At 42.6% G+C, this 14726-nt stretch overlaps 2 protein-coding genes across 4 annotated transcripts in view; one reads left to right on the top strand and one right to left on the bottom strand.

Moving 5' to 3' along the window:
* Nucleotides 1-14726, top strand: part of LOC111866896 — a 142313-nt gene that overhangs the window by 52500 nt on the left and 75087 nt on the right. The gene's annotated exons all lie outside the window — the stretch shown is intronic.
* LOC111866894 (glutamate decarboxylase) overlaps nucleotides 1-14726 on the bottom strand; it is a 93699-nt gene that overhangs the window by 44500 nt on the left and 34473 nt on the right. Inside the window, exon 2 of the mRNA XM_023856241.2 lies at nucleotides 5159-5398. Within this exon, the coding sequence (XP_023712009.1) occupies nucleotides 5159-5398 (240 nt within the window). The remainder of the gene's footprint in view (nucleotides 1-5158; nucleotides 5399-14726) is intronic.

Genomic DNA, 14726 nt, shown 5'->3' with positions numbered 1-14726 from the left:
CAGCACTGGGCAACCATACAGGGGCACATATGCAGTCCCTCTTGGGAAGACAACGCTACAAAACAGAATCAGTGGGAGACACAGGGCAGGAGTGAACTTCATGCCACTCTGCAGTTGTACGAAACAGTATTACTTTCAGTTACATCTATACAAGGAGCCAGGTTAGCGTAGTCGGTATAGCGACTGACTACAGGCTGGACGACCGAGGCATCGGAGTTCGAGTGCCGGTTATGGCAAGAATTTTCTCTCCTTCAAGTCGTCAAGACTGGATTTCGGGCCCACCCAGCCTCCTATCCAATGGGTACAGGGGGCTCATTTCCCGGGGGTAAAGCGGCCGGGTCGTGAAGCTGACCACTCACCTCCAACCAGCCCCGAGGTCAAGAAAATGTGGATCCATACTTCCACTCCCCATACGCCTTCATGGCGTAGTGCTTAATCAGTTAAGCACAGGGACAACTTTACCTCTTCACATGTACACGAATACAGATATTAATTTCCAACCACGGGACTTTTCAGAATGAATGTAATATTACAGGGAAGATAATGAAATTATTTTTAACTTAGTAATATTACCAATTAGTCCGAATTCATACAGTCTCGATACTGACATATCACTCATGGAGCTGAGCCCTTCTTGAGAAGCCGCCAATTGTGCACCTACTCAAGAATTTCCCGTAATTTCAAGGAACCCGAAGGTTCATTAGCATGTTCACAAGAGCCCTCCACTGGTCCCTATCCTGAGCCAGATCAATGCAATCCATACCGTCCCATCCTATCTCACTAAGATCTATTTCAATAATGTCCACCCACCTACGCCTTGGTCTTCCCAGTGGTCCCTTTCCTTCTGGCTTTCCCACTAGTATCCTATATGCATTCCTCTTCCCCCATTCCTGCTACATGCCCTGCCCATCTCATCCTCTTTGGCATGATAACTCTAATTATACTTGGAGAAGAGTACAAGTTATGAAGCTCCTCATTATGCAGTTTTCTCCAACCTCCTGTCACTTCTCTCTTCGGTCCAAATATTCTCCTCAGCACCCTGTTCTCAAACACCCTCAGTCTACGCTCCTCCCTTAATGTCGGAGACCAAGTTTAACACCCATACAGAACCATAGGCAAAATTAAAGTTTTGTGTATTCTAATTTTTTATGTTTTTGTACAGCAGACGAGAAGACAAAAGGTTCTGGACTCAATGGTAACAAGCATTACCTGAATTCAAGCTCTTCTTAATTTCCTCCTGAATCAGATCTCGATACTGACAGCGATGTTAAGTAATTAATATAAAAGCCAACAAGAAATGCAAATTGTTCATATCCTCGGCGGTTCAGTTATGAAGGATTTCGTGAGATTTGAGGTTCCCAGGCGGTGGCTATGAAGATAAAGATCTTTTGAGATGTGTAGGATGATAGAAGTTTATTAACGTTTCGGAGGATCCTGGTACCTCCATATCCACTTCTAAATCCTGAATTTGAAGGCAGTGCGTTCCTCCGAAACGAATTTTCCTAGGAGATAAATCTTTATTCATGTTTCTGTAACCATAGTAGGGTGTACGTTTAGTGCGTTTGTTGATAATCTCTTACATAATCCCTTCTATTGCAGAGTCGCACGCATCCTCAAACGTGCCTTAGTGATAGAACAACATGTATTGAATGCGTGGTTTCAGTTCCTCTGCTTGTGGCGGGAAGCAAACAATGCGGTCCGATTGGACGTGCGTATGAATGAATAGCACTTGTTAGTTATTGTTAAAAGTCACCCCCTGCAGACCGCCAAAAAGGCGCTAGTTAGGGGTGAGATTATTGAATTAGGGCGTCTCATGTATCAGAGGGAGGCAGTGTTTATGTGGCGAAGTGACACAAGTACCACCAGTGTGCTGTGTAGCACTCCAGGGGCGGCCGACAGTGACTGACAGCGACTTGGCTGCTACGGCTGAAGGAAGAACGGAAGAAGGAGAAGAAGAAATAAAGACATTGATAAAGTTGCCCCTGTGCTTAACTAGTTCTTTCTTGACCTCGGCAGTGGTTGGAAGTGAGTGGTCAGCTTCAAGTCCCGGCCGCTTTACACCCGAGGAAAGAGCCCCCGGTACCCATTCAATAGGAGGCTGGGTGGGACCCAGGGCCTGTCTGGACGACGTGGAGAAAAGAAAATTCTTGACACCACCGGGACTCGAACTCCGACCCCTCAGTCGTCCAGCCCGTAGCCAGTCGCTATACCAACTACGCTGCCCGGCTCAAGATAGAGACAGATAAGAATATAAAACAGAGGAGAAGGAAAATAAAGATATATACAGGAAGGAGAAAAGAATATCTATCTATCTATCTATCTATCTATCTATCTATCTATCTATCTATCTATCTATCTATCTATCTATGGCTCTACGGCCCCCTGTTGGGCCTTGGCCGCTTTTTTAGTTTCTTGATCTTTACACAGTCGGTAGGACTCCTTGGACGGGGGATCAGCCCGTCGCAAGGCCGCTACCTACACACAGGACAGCATAAACACAGAATAAACACACACCGACATCCATGCTACAAGTGAGATTCGAGCGCACTATCCCAGCGTTTAAGCGGGCGAAGACAGTCAAGGCCTTAGACCGCGCGGCCACCTTACGATCTATATTCATATACAATTTTATGTGGTACATTTGCAAAGTTTCATTAGTTATCAGGAACCAGTGGAAAACTAAGGATATATTACGCACATTCACCAAATAACTTCCTATTCTATAATATTTATTTCAATTGTAGTTCCATATTTACCGGTAACGAAAATTTTAGAACTGACGTCGCGGTGGAATGATCAGCATTACTTCGTATTCGGGAGGTCTTGGGTTCGAATGTCACTTGCAGACTGGCTGGGTTATCGTGGTTCAGCTGTCCCACTATGCGGTTATGAAATATTACCCAAACCTGTCAATTCCAGCTCTGATTTCTAAGTGCATAGAACCAACCAAGCAAAAGATTTTATATACCAATAGTAAGAAAATATGGCCGCCACCAGACTTTTAAATTTTAAACATTTAATTAATTTTGCTGATATTTTCAATCATTGAAAAAATTAACTTATCTTAATTACATTTTCCCCTTTGGCGCTACAGCCCCAATTTGGACCTTGGCCTACCTCCATGGAACTCTTCGTTTCACTTCCGTGTGCTAGATCTTAGACATTCAGTAGGATCCCTTGGACGGGTGATCAGCTCGTCGCAAGGCCTCTATCTGTACACAAACACAGAAAAACGCACACACACACACACACACACAAACACCAAATATCCATGCCCTGACTGCGATTCTAACCTACGACCCCAGCTTCCGAACGAGCGAGGACAACGCATGACTTAGACCGCTCGGCTATTGTGACAGGCATTTTAATTACATTAGTATTTTACTTTTCCTGATTTGTAATTTTAGAAATTCATGTAAAACAACGTGTGTTTATCATACATGTAAAATGTTCCCTTTGTCGTGTTGGCTTTGACTTCTGATAATGGACAGTGGTGGGCAAAACATGAAAAGGTTTATTAAATATTTAACTGTCGCACTTGATGGACCTTGATACTTACCAATTCCTTCGAAAATGTCCAAGTCAGAGCACAGTAAAATGCATGGGCAAATAATACGAATACACATAATACTCCTTGTGAACTTCAAGTGTAGAGAGATTCCCTCCAAATATTTCTTGACTATGAAGTTGAGATAAAGTAGCAACACGTCACATTCTGCCATGGTAAATGTCGAAATTTTCAACACTTGGTGTGTGTATATATATATAGGGGCCGCGCCATAGCTCAAGCGGTTAGTCGCTGGCTTGCCACCGCGTCGGCCCGGGTTCAATTCCGGGTATGGTCAAGTTTGATTTGTGGTGGACAAAGTGGCGCTGGGGCAGGTTTTCTCCGAGTCCTTCGGTTTCCCCTGCCAATCTTCTTTCCACCAATTGTTCCACAGTCACCCTCACCTATCATCTGGGGCGGGTACAATAGGCCAGAAGTGGCCGCAGTACAAGGGACTTAGTCCCACCACACTAGCAATAAAAGATCGCTCCCATCCACTTCCTAACCAGTTCATCTGTGATCCTAATGTTTGATTGTGCATAAATGTATGTACTTGACACAGATACACAAATGAAAAATTCGTCGGGCACAACATTTTAGAACCCTTCTGCGACTGATTCGTTCCCTTCTAAGAAGCTTTCACGGCCGCCTTCGGTATTATCGATGTTAACTAACATAGAGCTGAACCATTCTTAAGAAGCTACTCAAGAACTTCCCAGCATTTTATGGAACCCCAAGGTTCATTACCGTGTACACAAGAGCCCTCCACTGGTCCCTACCGTGAGCCAAACGAATTCAGTCCATACTACCTCATCCTATGTCTCTTAGATCCATTTTAATATTATCTACCACTTACGTCTTGGTCTTTCTAGCTGTCTCTTTCCTTCTGCTTTGCCACCAATATCCAATATGCATTCCTCTTCTCCCAAATTCGTGCTACATACCCTGCCCATCTCATCCTCCTTGACTTGATCTCATTATTCTTGGTGAAGATTGTAAATTTATTAAGTTCCTCATTGTTTAATTTTCTCCAAGCTCCCGTCATTTCATCTCTTCGGCCCAAATATTCTCCTCAGCACCCTGTTCTCAAACACCCTCAGTCTGTGTTCCTCCCTTAATGTCAGAGACCAAGTTTGATTTTTGATGGTAGGAAATTAAGTAGGGCAACGGGTAGATGGGTTGGGTGACCTCTGGTGACAAGATGACTCATAGGGTTATGGCGGCGGTATTCTTCCCCGCCTCCACACGGGATTCAGGTAATCTATAGAATTTGACCGTACCATAGCTCAGGTGGCTGACTTCCCACCGCGGTGGTCCGTGTTTCAGCCCAGGTCAGTTCATGTGGGATTCGTGGTGGACGAAGTGGTACTGGGGCAGGTTTTCTCCGAGTACTTCTTTTTCCTCTGACAATTCTCATTCCACCGACTTCTCTACATTCATCATCATCTACCATCCGGGGCTGGTACAGTATGCCAATTAGTGGCCGACGTACCAAGTGGACTCAGTCTCACCCCACCCCAAGAAAGAAAAGACAATAGAAGAACCTAACCAATAGAACTACGTGCATGCAGATCCTTGAATGTTTCTGGGGAGGACGGGTGCAACACTCACCTGTCTTCACCTGATACTTGAGAGTGAGGCAGCAGTAGTCTATAAGTTGCTGCAGGGTAGCAGGTCTGTCTGGCAGGTCCAGGTCCAGCAGGCGCCTCATGTCGGCCGGATGATGGAAATCCAGCACCTTGCAGTTCCTGTCATTGGTCTGACGCACGAACTCCAGAAGTACATCGATCAGCTTCAGAAGGAACTCTCGGGTGACGGGCACGCCCTGTTGAGTGTTGTACGGCAGCAAGTCTGCAACGTTACGTCCAAGCGCAGGCCATTATTTTCGGCAGATCAGACGTTTAAGACCAGTGCTGGATTTATGTACAGTAGAAGTTAAATAATCTACAGGGTCCTCTTAATACTGAGAAGAAGAATCGTCCAAGAGACAAACGTAATGTTCTTTCATACCCCCCTTCCCAAAGTGTCTCCACCTTGTCATGGTGGTGGGGCTTGCGTGACTGTGACCTGGAGAGTTTTGTCGGCGGTAGTTTAACTACTGGTAGGGTCACCCATGCCTGAAAGGTCAAAGGGTAAAGTCCAGACTAAGAGTGATACCCTGATCCTCCAGGTAGAGGGTTGGGCATGAGGCTAACAACCTCATCCTGTAAAAGAATGTTGTTCAGAAATCTAACAACCAGCCTCGGGTCGTCATGCGTGGATCCGTTCCTATGGCAGCACGCACTGGTTGTGCAGACTGGGTGTAGAGGAGGCCAAGGCTCAGCCGGGGCTGTAGCGCCGAGTGGTAGGTAGGTAGGTAGGTAGGATATCTCACACAACCTAGAAGAAAACAAGTAGCTGATTGAACCTCGTCAGATGGAAACAGCTTACACAGGAACATCAGCGTCTATCGAAAACTAATCGTGAAGCTGCATCCTTCCTTTTTGATGCAGCTGTGTCACTGTTCCCAGGAAAAATATGGATTTTACATATTTGTGCAGTTCCTCGCACACTAATATACATATCCTTAACGACACAGATAACTAATTCCAGGGAGCTGAGTCCTTGAGAAGCCGTCAGTCTCTCAGCTACTCAAGAGACAGGTCCCTATCCTGAGCCAAAGGCCGTGCCATAGCTCAAGCGATTAGTCTCTGGCTTCCCACCGCGGCGGCCCGGGTTCGATCCCGGGTCTGGTCAAGTGGGATTTGTGGTGGACAAAGTGGCGCTGGGCAGGTTTTCTCCGAATACTTCGGTTTCCCCTTCCAATCTTCATTCCACCAAATTCTTCATCATCATAATCACCCGGCGCAGGCTACAATAGGCCGATCAGTGGCCGCCGTGCCGAGTGGACTCAGTTGGACTCCAGCCCCCACTAAGTGAATTTAAACAAAAAAAAATAATCCTGAACCAAACGAATTCAATCCATACTGACCCATCAAAAGTCGAAGTTAAATTCGAAATTACTTTGTGAGTAGCGGTTTACAGCCAATCAATTCGTCTTGGCACCAACCTCTTCAGACTCACGACCAGAGATATTTTGCAACTGAGCCCTTGCGGTAATAGTCCTTATGTAACATCCTCTCTGACGAGAAGGTGTTTTTGTCTCTTATGAATATGCCTGGCCTTTCGTCAAGTGTTCATTTCGCACATACAGCACGTCAATGGAATATCTTCTTTTGCACTATATGCAAGTCTTCTGTCACTACAGACTTTGCAAAGCAGATCATGCATATCTTACGTATCCAACCCCAACCTATTTATCTAAGATCCGTTTTAAGACTGTGCTAATGGCTGGAAGCCAGAATAGCGGAACCGGATACGCATACAATAGAAGAACTGTGAGAGACGGTGTTTCCTGTGCGGTCAATGTCCAGGCTGTATAGCTGGACCATCGGGAAAATTTAACCGTTCGCGACTAGTTGTCCTCATGAGTTAGTTGTGAGGTGGTCACCAGTCGGCAACGACGGAAGCACGAGAGCCGAAGTATCTCCGCTGTTTGGGAACCATAACTTAGTGAAACCCAGTAAAGGCCTTTACCAGGTAACGACTGGTGCAGACAGAAAGCTAGATGTGCTGCAGTACAGTGATTTATAGATCCGTGAATCTGTTATATTTACTTGTAGTTACGGGTTATAAACCTTCAATAAATCCAATTATTAATCCAAAACCCGTGTCTAGACACTTACACGTGACAATATTATCCACCCACCTACTTCTCGGTCTTCCTGCTAGTCGTCTTCTTCCTTCTAGCTTTCCCACCAAAACCTTCCATGCATTCCTCTTCTCCCTGGTGCGTGCTACTTGCTACTCAGTCACATACACGTATGCATGGTTTAACGATAATTTAATCAAAATAATTTTCATTAAAATACATTATTTCTATGAAATTATATTTTGTTGTATTTCAATAAATTATTTCCTCTCATAGAAATATCTGCCCTTGTAATTTTTCATACAAAAGTTTTTGAAGTTTATATTCTTTCACAAAAATGTTTTAAATTCTAGGGCTCTTATCTTTATCATAGCCCAAGTGCTCATGAATTATTAGACCGACTTTGACTCAGACATCTGACCTTACATAATAGCACTGGCCTTTCTGAAAGATTAAAGAAAATGTTTTTAATACACAATGTAAATAGTCAGAGGCCTCATAAAGTAGCAAACAAAGGAAAAGGAACTCCGTGGCTTTAGTCTGCAAGCGAACTATACCGACCGAGCGAAAGCCACTTGTCGGCGAAGTTAGTCATGTGGTCAGCACATCGAATCCTCACGGCCGTTAATTTCGACTTTCTAGACCGGAGCCGCTATTTCTTTGAAATATCGCTTCAGTTATCGTCACGAGGCTGAGTGGACTCCGTTTCAAAACCACTACTTCTCAGAATATCTGGTAACGCCAGGAATCGAAACCGGACCTCTGGAATTTTAGCCAAGAACTGTGACCATTAGACCACAGAGGCGGCCTAAAAATGTAAATAATATAAAATATCAATATATTAGTTATTCCTGAGCTGGGATAGCTCAGTTGGTGTAGCAACTAGCCTGCGACGACAGAGGAATCTGGATTCAGTTCCAGGAAAGAGAAATGGACCTTATATTCACCATAGTTTCAAGACCGGCTCTGGGGCCCACCGAGCTTCCTAACCAATAGGAATGCAGTGCTGTCCCCTCAATGTAAAATGGCCTTTGAGGGCGGCTGACAACTTACCCCCATTAGTGTGTGTAACTAAACTTCCATTGTCCTACAAGTCTTCATCAGGTGGGATTTAAATGGGCACCTTTTATTTTCGTAGTTATTGTTACATTTGGCTCAATTTTTTCCAAATATGAGTTATTTATTTAATTAATTTATATCTAAATTATGTAGATTATCGTGAATAAGTTAGAAAAATGTCTGAATTGAGACGTTCAGGGAATAGGGCTCAAGCTGCCCACAGAGTACTCGGTTGAGTGATGGGGATGAAATGCATCAGTCTCCTGGGATGCTGGTCTATACTGTCGGTCTCATGAGAGGTCCTGTGAAGCTGAGATAAGACATACTGCCATTTTACAGCAAGAAACAAGATGGGTGAAATGCGTGAAGCCTGCCAAAATCAATCTCATTGAATACTATCCCATACATATCTGCGTCCCTCAGCTGATATGAGTGTTGAATTACATTGCAAGGGAGATATGTCATGAACAAGAGTGACGCATCATAAACATAATGAAGCTAATGGAGTAGTGCAGTGACAAATGTTTAAAAATAAAGAAAATAATCCTCTCAAAATAAATTGCTATAATAATCGTATTTGGAAAGATGTTGCGTGGTGACATTCGCTGAACTTCAAAATGCATGCGAAGCAGGATTGAAAGAAGACCCGAAGATTGCTATGAGTCGTTTGAACTGAGATTCACTTTAGGGTCATTCCGTGTGAAGTCAACCAGATAGTTCGCTCGACCATTTAAAAAAAATGTATTTTGTATACTGATTTCTACATATTTGCATACTTCAAAAATATTTTTGGAAAAAATTTAGTCCGCTCAGTTCTCCCGGTACAGCCGTTTTATAATGCGATAGAACGCATTTTCGGCTGAAATGGAGGTTTGCCTTATCGTCCATGTCTCGATAACTATTGAAGCTACAGACTCGAATAAAACACCAATTTGTTCCAGATGATATGGACTACAATTCATGTCATTACAAGCTTTTACTCTACTCGCTTCCTCTAGGTCTAATTAAGCTTGACACTTACCTATCGATTTGGGGAAAAATGCTATTTTTGACCTTCAAAAACCAATGGGAAGGGGAAAATATCAGATCTTTGGTTTCTACCCTTTGTTTTTTTCTATATGGGGAAATAGTTACGTAATTTTGAACACCGTATCTGTTTTCCAAAATTTTCCAGGAGCTTCCAAACTTTGCTCTGGGCCCAAAATCGCCCATTTTTAACATCTCATATCTCCGGTGGGGAAGCTCCGAAAATTTTGAAATTCATATCGAACAATTTCCTATTCTAGAGTAACTTGGAATTAAAATTAAAGCTTTGATATTCTACCAATAGCAAAGTTGTTGGCACTTTGAATTTTACCAAAAAAATCAACACCTCAACAATTGGCTTACCTTCATCCAGTGGTATTTAGTGGTTCTTTATTCTGTATGAAAGGCGAGAGATTTAGCTTGTGTCATTCCGAACAGTAAGTACAGGCCTCTTATTTCGCTCCTCCTGTGTTCTGACATCTGAACCCAAACTTTTGTAATCATGATGACAGTGTTGAGCTGCTTTCTCGGCAGCTGTATGTATGTATGTATGTATGTATGTCGTCTCGCACTCTAAGTCAGTGTACGTTCAGCAACTGCAGATCGTTCAGGCGTATCGAGCCTGGTATTCTCCAAGTCGGAAGTAAAAAATTGTTTGAAATGGAATGTTCTATAGGCATTGTCATAAGACTACGTATGGTGCCGTCAACAAACAGTTAACGCTTTTGAATGAATTGGGTGAAGAGAAACAAACTGTTTTGAAGTTAAGATTGGGTGAATGCGATTTAAGTTCCATATACAAGTATCATAAAATTAAATATTTTGTTAAATAGAGTTACTTGTTTGGAAATATTTGTTGTGACCCGCTAAAAGTGCACAAACGAACCATTAAGAAAGGTTTATGTCAAATTTCATTAGAACTACTGAAGAAAGAAAAGAATTTTCCGGTAGCTCTAGTACCAGGTAAATCATTGTGTCATAATTGTTACACGGAGATTTTTGTTCTTAAAGAAACCGTAAGAGGGGGCAGTATTGGTTCTGGAAGGGACGAGTTTGCACCAATGCAAGAAAATCTGGCGGAATTATAAGCAGTATGTTCGGCTCTAGTTATTTCTCCTATGGCTAAGATTACGATGATGAATACTGGGAAAAGGCCCGCTGCTTCATCAAAAAATTGTAGAAGAATATGCGGCTCCCTCGCAGGAAATTGGCGAGTTCATTTTCAGACGACTTGATAGATCTTGATTCAGATGAACAAATTCCTTCCCTTGCATTAAGTGAGAAATATGATTTGTTGATTAACAAATTAAAGGAGAAATGTTTAATCTCAAGCAAAGAATTAAAATTATTAGCTTATTGCCAATTTCTGGTGAAGAATTTCAAGTTTCTGAGCACTTGGTTAGAAGTACTCGAGCACTTCAGCAGACGCCAGGGATCCTTCCGAGTTTAGGCAAAAGGCGGGGCCAGACAATTAATGGCGAAACATTTCAGGCTCTCACGGAATTTTATGAAATTGCCTTGGAAATAAAGGGATTATGTGAGTGTTAACGTGGGAGGTGTAAAATAGCATAAGCAGAAACTTCTGATACTATGCAATTTGAAGGAACTTTACATTCAGTTTAGGAATGTTCAACCTGAACACAAAATTGGTTTCTCCAAATTTTGTGCAGTTCGACCGAAGTTGTGTATAATTGCTAGCGCATCGGGGACTCATACCGTTTGTGTGTGCAACTATCATCAAAATGTTAAGCTGATGTTGGAGGGAGCAAAATTGAATTCGGACTGCAAGGATTTACTACGTGTAATCTTTTGTGACATCGAAAATTATAAGTGCATGAGTAATGAATGCGCAGACTGGACTGGGCAAGAAATTCTGATGGAAATACTATCAGCCAAATCAGAGAGCATGCTCGATCAAATAGTCTACAAACAATGGGTCAACACAGACAGAGCTCACATGATTTCTGTAATGCAAATTTACAGTGAATTCTGCAAATCTCTAATTGAAAAGCTGACAGAACTGAAAAAAAAAACATCACTACATGGCTAAAATTCAGTCGCAATATTTAAAACAAACGAGGGAAAGCCTGGACGAAATACAGTGCCTCATTCTTGCAGATTTTGCAGAAAATTATTCTTTTCTCGTTCAAGAAGAGATTCAAAGTTTCCACTGGGTAAATCAACAGGCTACACTTCACCGTTTTGTACGAGTGTATTAATACAAGGGGGACAGTATAACGAAATGTCGAAGCTTGTGTATAATCAGTGGTCATATAAAGCAAGATACAGCCACAGTTTATGTGTTCCAATATATCTTATCGCCGATATAAAAGAAAATGTGCCTTCAGTCAGGAAAGTTATTTATTTCAGCGATGGCACTGGAAGCCAATATAAAAACAAAAAAAAATCTTTCCAATTTATGTCATCACTATGAAGACCTCGGACTGGAAGCAGAATGGAAGAATGCCAGTGACGGTATTGGCAGCACCACGAAGAGGCAAGCAGCGAAAGCCAGTCTTCAAAGAACTCATTTTAATCAAATCATGTGCCCGCTAGAACTTTACAAATTCTGCAAAGAAAATATCCCAGGGATAGTTTATGTTGTGCCTAAAGAGGAAGTTGCAAGAAATGAAACAATTCTAAAAATCAGATTCAAAAAGTGCAAAACTGTACCCCACACACGAGAAAAACACCGGGTCGTCCATCTGGATGAAAACTTGGTCAGGTGTTACAAAACATCCCAAGTCCGATGATTTCGAAGACATCGTGGTAATGGACACTTGCTGAACTACTTTCGAACAAACTGGACGATTTTCATCGGAGTATACAAAGAACTAATACCATGGGATGCAGGGTTGGCATATTGATTTTTTTGGTAAAATTCAAAGTGCCCACAACTTCGCTATTAGCAGAATATCAAAGTTGTAAATACGTTAAAAATGGTCGGTTTGGGGCCCAGAGTAAAGTTTGGAAGCCCCATGTAGGCAACAACAAAGGCCAGAAACCACAGATCCGATGCTTCCCCCTCCCATTTGTTTTTGAAAGTCAGAAATAGCTTTCTTTTTCCCCAAATCGATAGGTAAGTTTCAAGCTTAATGAGACCTAGAGGAAGTGAGTTGAGTAAAACCTTGTAATCACACGAAGTGTAGTCCATATCATGAGGAACAAGTTGGATTTTAATTCGAGTTTCTAGCTTCAATAGTTATCGAGATAAAGAAGATAACCCAAACTTCCATTTCAGCTGAAAACGCGTTTTTTCGCATTATAGAAACGGCTGTACCGGGAGTACCGAGCGGATTAAAAATTTTTAAAAAATATTTTTGAAGTATGAAAACATGTAGAAATAAGTGTACAAAATATAGTTTATTTAAGTGGTCGAGCGACCCATCTGAATGGCCCTATTGCTAGTCAATAGCAGCTCTTTCTTCGTCCAGGAAGCTGATTTTCACACTACTTACCTTATATTATTGTCGGTATGTTAATCATTAATGCAAGTTCTTATTTTCGAGACCCCACATCCTGTCCAGTTCCCCATCAAGACTCACCGATGGGCCACATCCCTTTAGTTGAGAAACACTGGCATTAATTCTATATTTACCACCCAGTCTTCTATGCAATAGATACTGGGTGCTTTTCCCCTAGGGGTAGAGGGGTCGGGGAATGAGGACGACTACTCAGTTCAATGTAGTATACTAGTGGAGCTGTGCCTCCACTCCCCATACCTCCTCGTGGCATTGGTGCGTAATTAATTAAGCACATGAACAACTTTATTTTTTACGAAGGTAAATGGTAAAGTTATTCCTGAGAACAGAGGACTTGGTGCCATTTTCACAGGAATTTATGTCCTGGATGTTATGGAGAAATGTCCCTTCAACTGCAAGGACCCAGTCCTAGCCAGTCACAGTAGTGGCGAGTAGGTTTGTCTTCGGAAGTCAGCTACAAACTGCTGTGACAGCATCTGCCTTCCGACGTCTTCAGTTTGTGACGCATAAATTAATTTTGGAAATTAAATTCTGATTTGTTGCTAATTTGTCTTAGATGCATTTCTGTTGATAACAAAATCCCTCGAATTATGTACAAGCAAATGTTACCGAATTCCGCGGCCGTTTTTCTATCACATCTGCTTCTTATTCGGAAGGTCTCAGGTATGAATCTCGACGCGGAATTTTGTTACTCTGAATTTATTTGTGGTTATTTTCATTTCCATCACCCAAGTGCTTGAATGTTATTTGAAACAGATCACAATCGCTTTCTTCTATGTCTTTTCAAATTCATTATTTGCAGTGAGCATATCATTAATCTTTACATTCGATACAAACAGAAACTCCGTGGTTTTAGTCCGCAAGCTAACTGCACAACCGAGCGACCACCTCTTGTCGACTAAGTTACTGCCAACTTTAGCGGATAGAGGGTGTCGCGTGGTAGCGCAACGAATCCCCACGGCCTTTATTTTCGGTTTTCTAGACCGGAGCCGCTATTTCCTTGAAATAGCTCCTCAGTTATCCTCACGAGGCTGAGTGGACCCCGTTTCAGACCCACTACTTCTCAGAAAATCTGGTAGCGCTGGGAATCGAACCCGGACCTCTGGATCTGTATCCAGGTACTCTGACCACCAGACCACAGACATCCAGTGAAACTAAACTCAACCAAATGTTTGATCACACGCGCACATCTAACTGAAGGTAGCACAGAGGTAGCTACTTCTCAGGAGCTGAGAAACAGTATGCATAATTCACGGATGGTTTCACAGCGAAACCACTGAGAAACCGCAAGAGGTGCTGAAGCACGACCACTTTGCAGTGCTTGTATCGCTTTTGCTCGGAAGGTGTGGATGTACAGATTTGCATTGTGCAAACAATTGCAGTGTGGTACGATAAGGCTAGAATAGCAACAGGGGCTGTGTTCTTGCAGATAAGATGCTGTTTGCTTGCGGCATGAGTGTCTGCCATGGCAGGAGACATCTGCGTTTTCTGCAGAGTAGAGATAGTTCTTGAAATTCCGTAAGTACGGCTCTGTACGCAGTTCAATCACTGATTCATTCTTTGGATTGTGAAGAGCCATGAACTCTTGTTCCAAACCCTTCTACTGACCCTGGTTAAGTTCGGGGAATAAACGTGATCTACACAGAAGTTCTTGAGTCAGGATTATTCATCCATTGCTAACCGCTGAGATCAGAAACCTACTTCAGGATTTGATAACTGCTCTCCTTGTCAAGAAATTCCTCATCTTCTACGGAGCCCGGAAGTTTATTACTGCGTTTACAAGAGCCCGAAACTGTATATAATGCTGAGGTAGTTAAAACCAGTCCACATTCCCACACAACATTTCTCAAAGAAGTATCTTTTAATATTATTCTCCGGTCAAAGCGAAGTCTCCTAGGTGGACTCATCCTGCCAGGTTTTG

Source organism: Cryptotermes secundus, unplaced genomic scaffold (assembly GCF_002891405.2).
Source record: "Cryptotermes secundus unplaced genomic scaffold, Csec_1.0 scaffold810, whole genome shotgun sequence".
Taxonomy (NCBI): Eukaryota; Metazoa; Arthropoda; class Insecta; order Blattodea; family Kalotermitidae; genus Cryptotermes; species Cryptotermes secundus.
Note: the sequence above shows the minus strand (reverse complement) of the source record. Positions and strands in the feature narration are given on the sequence as shown.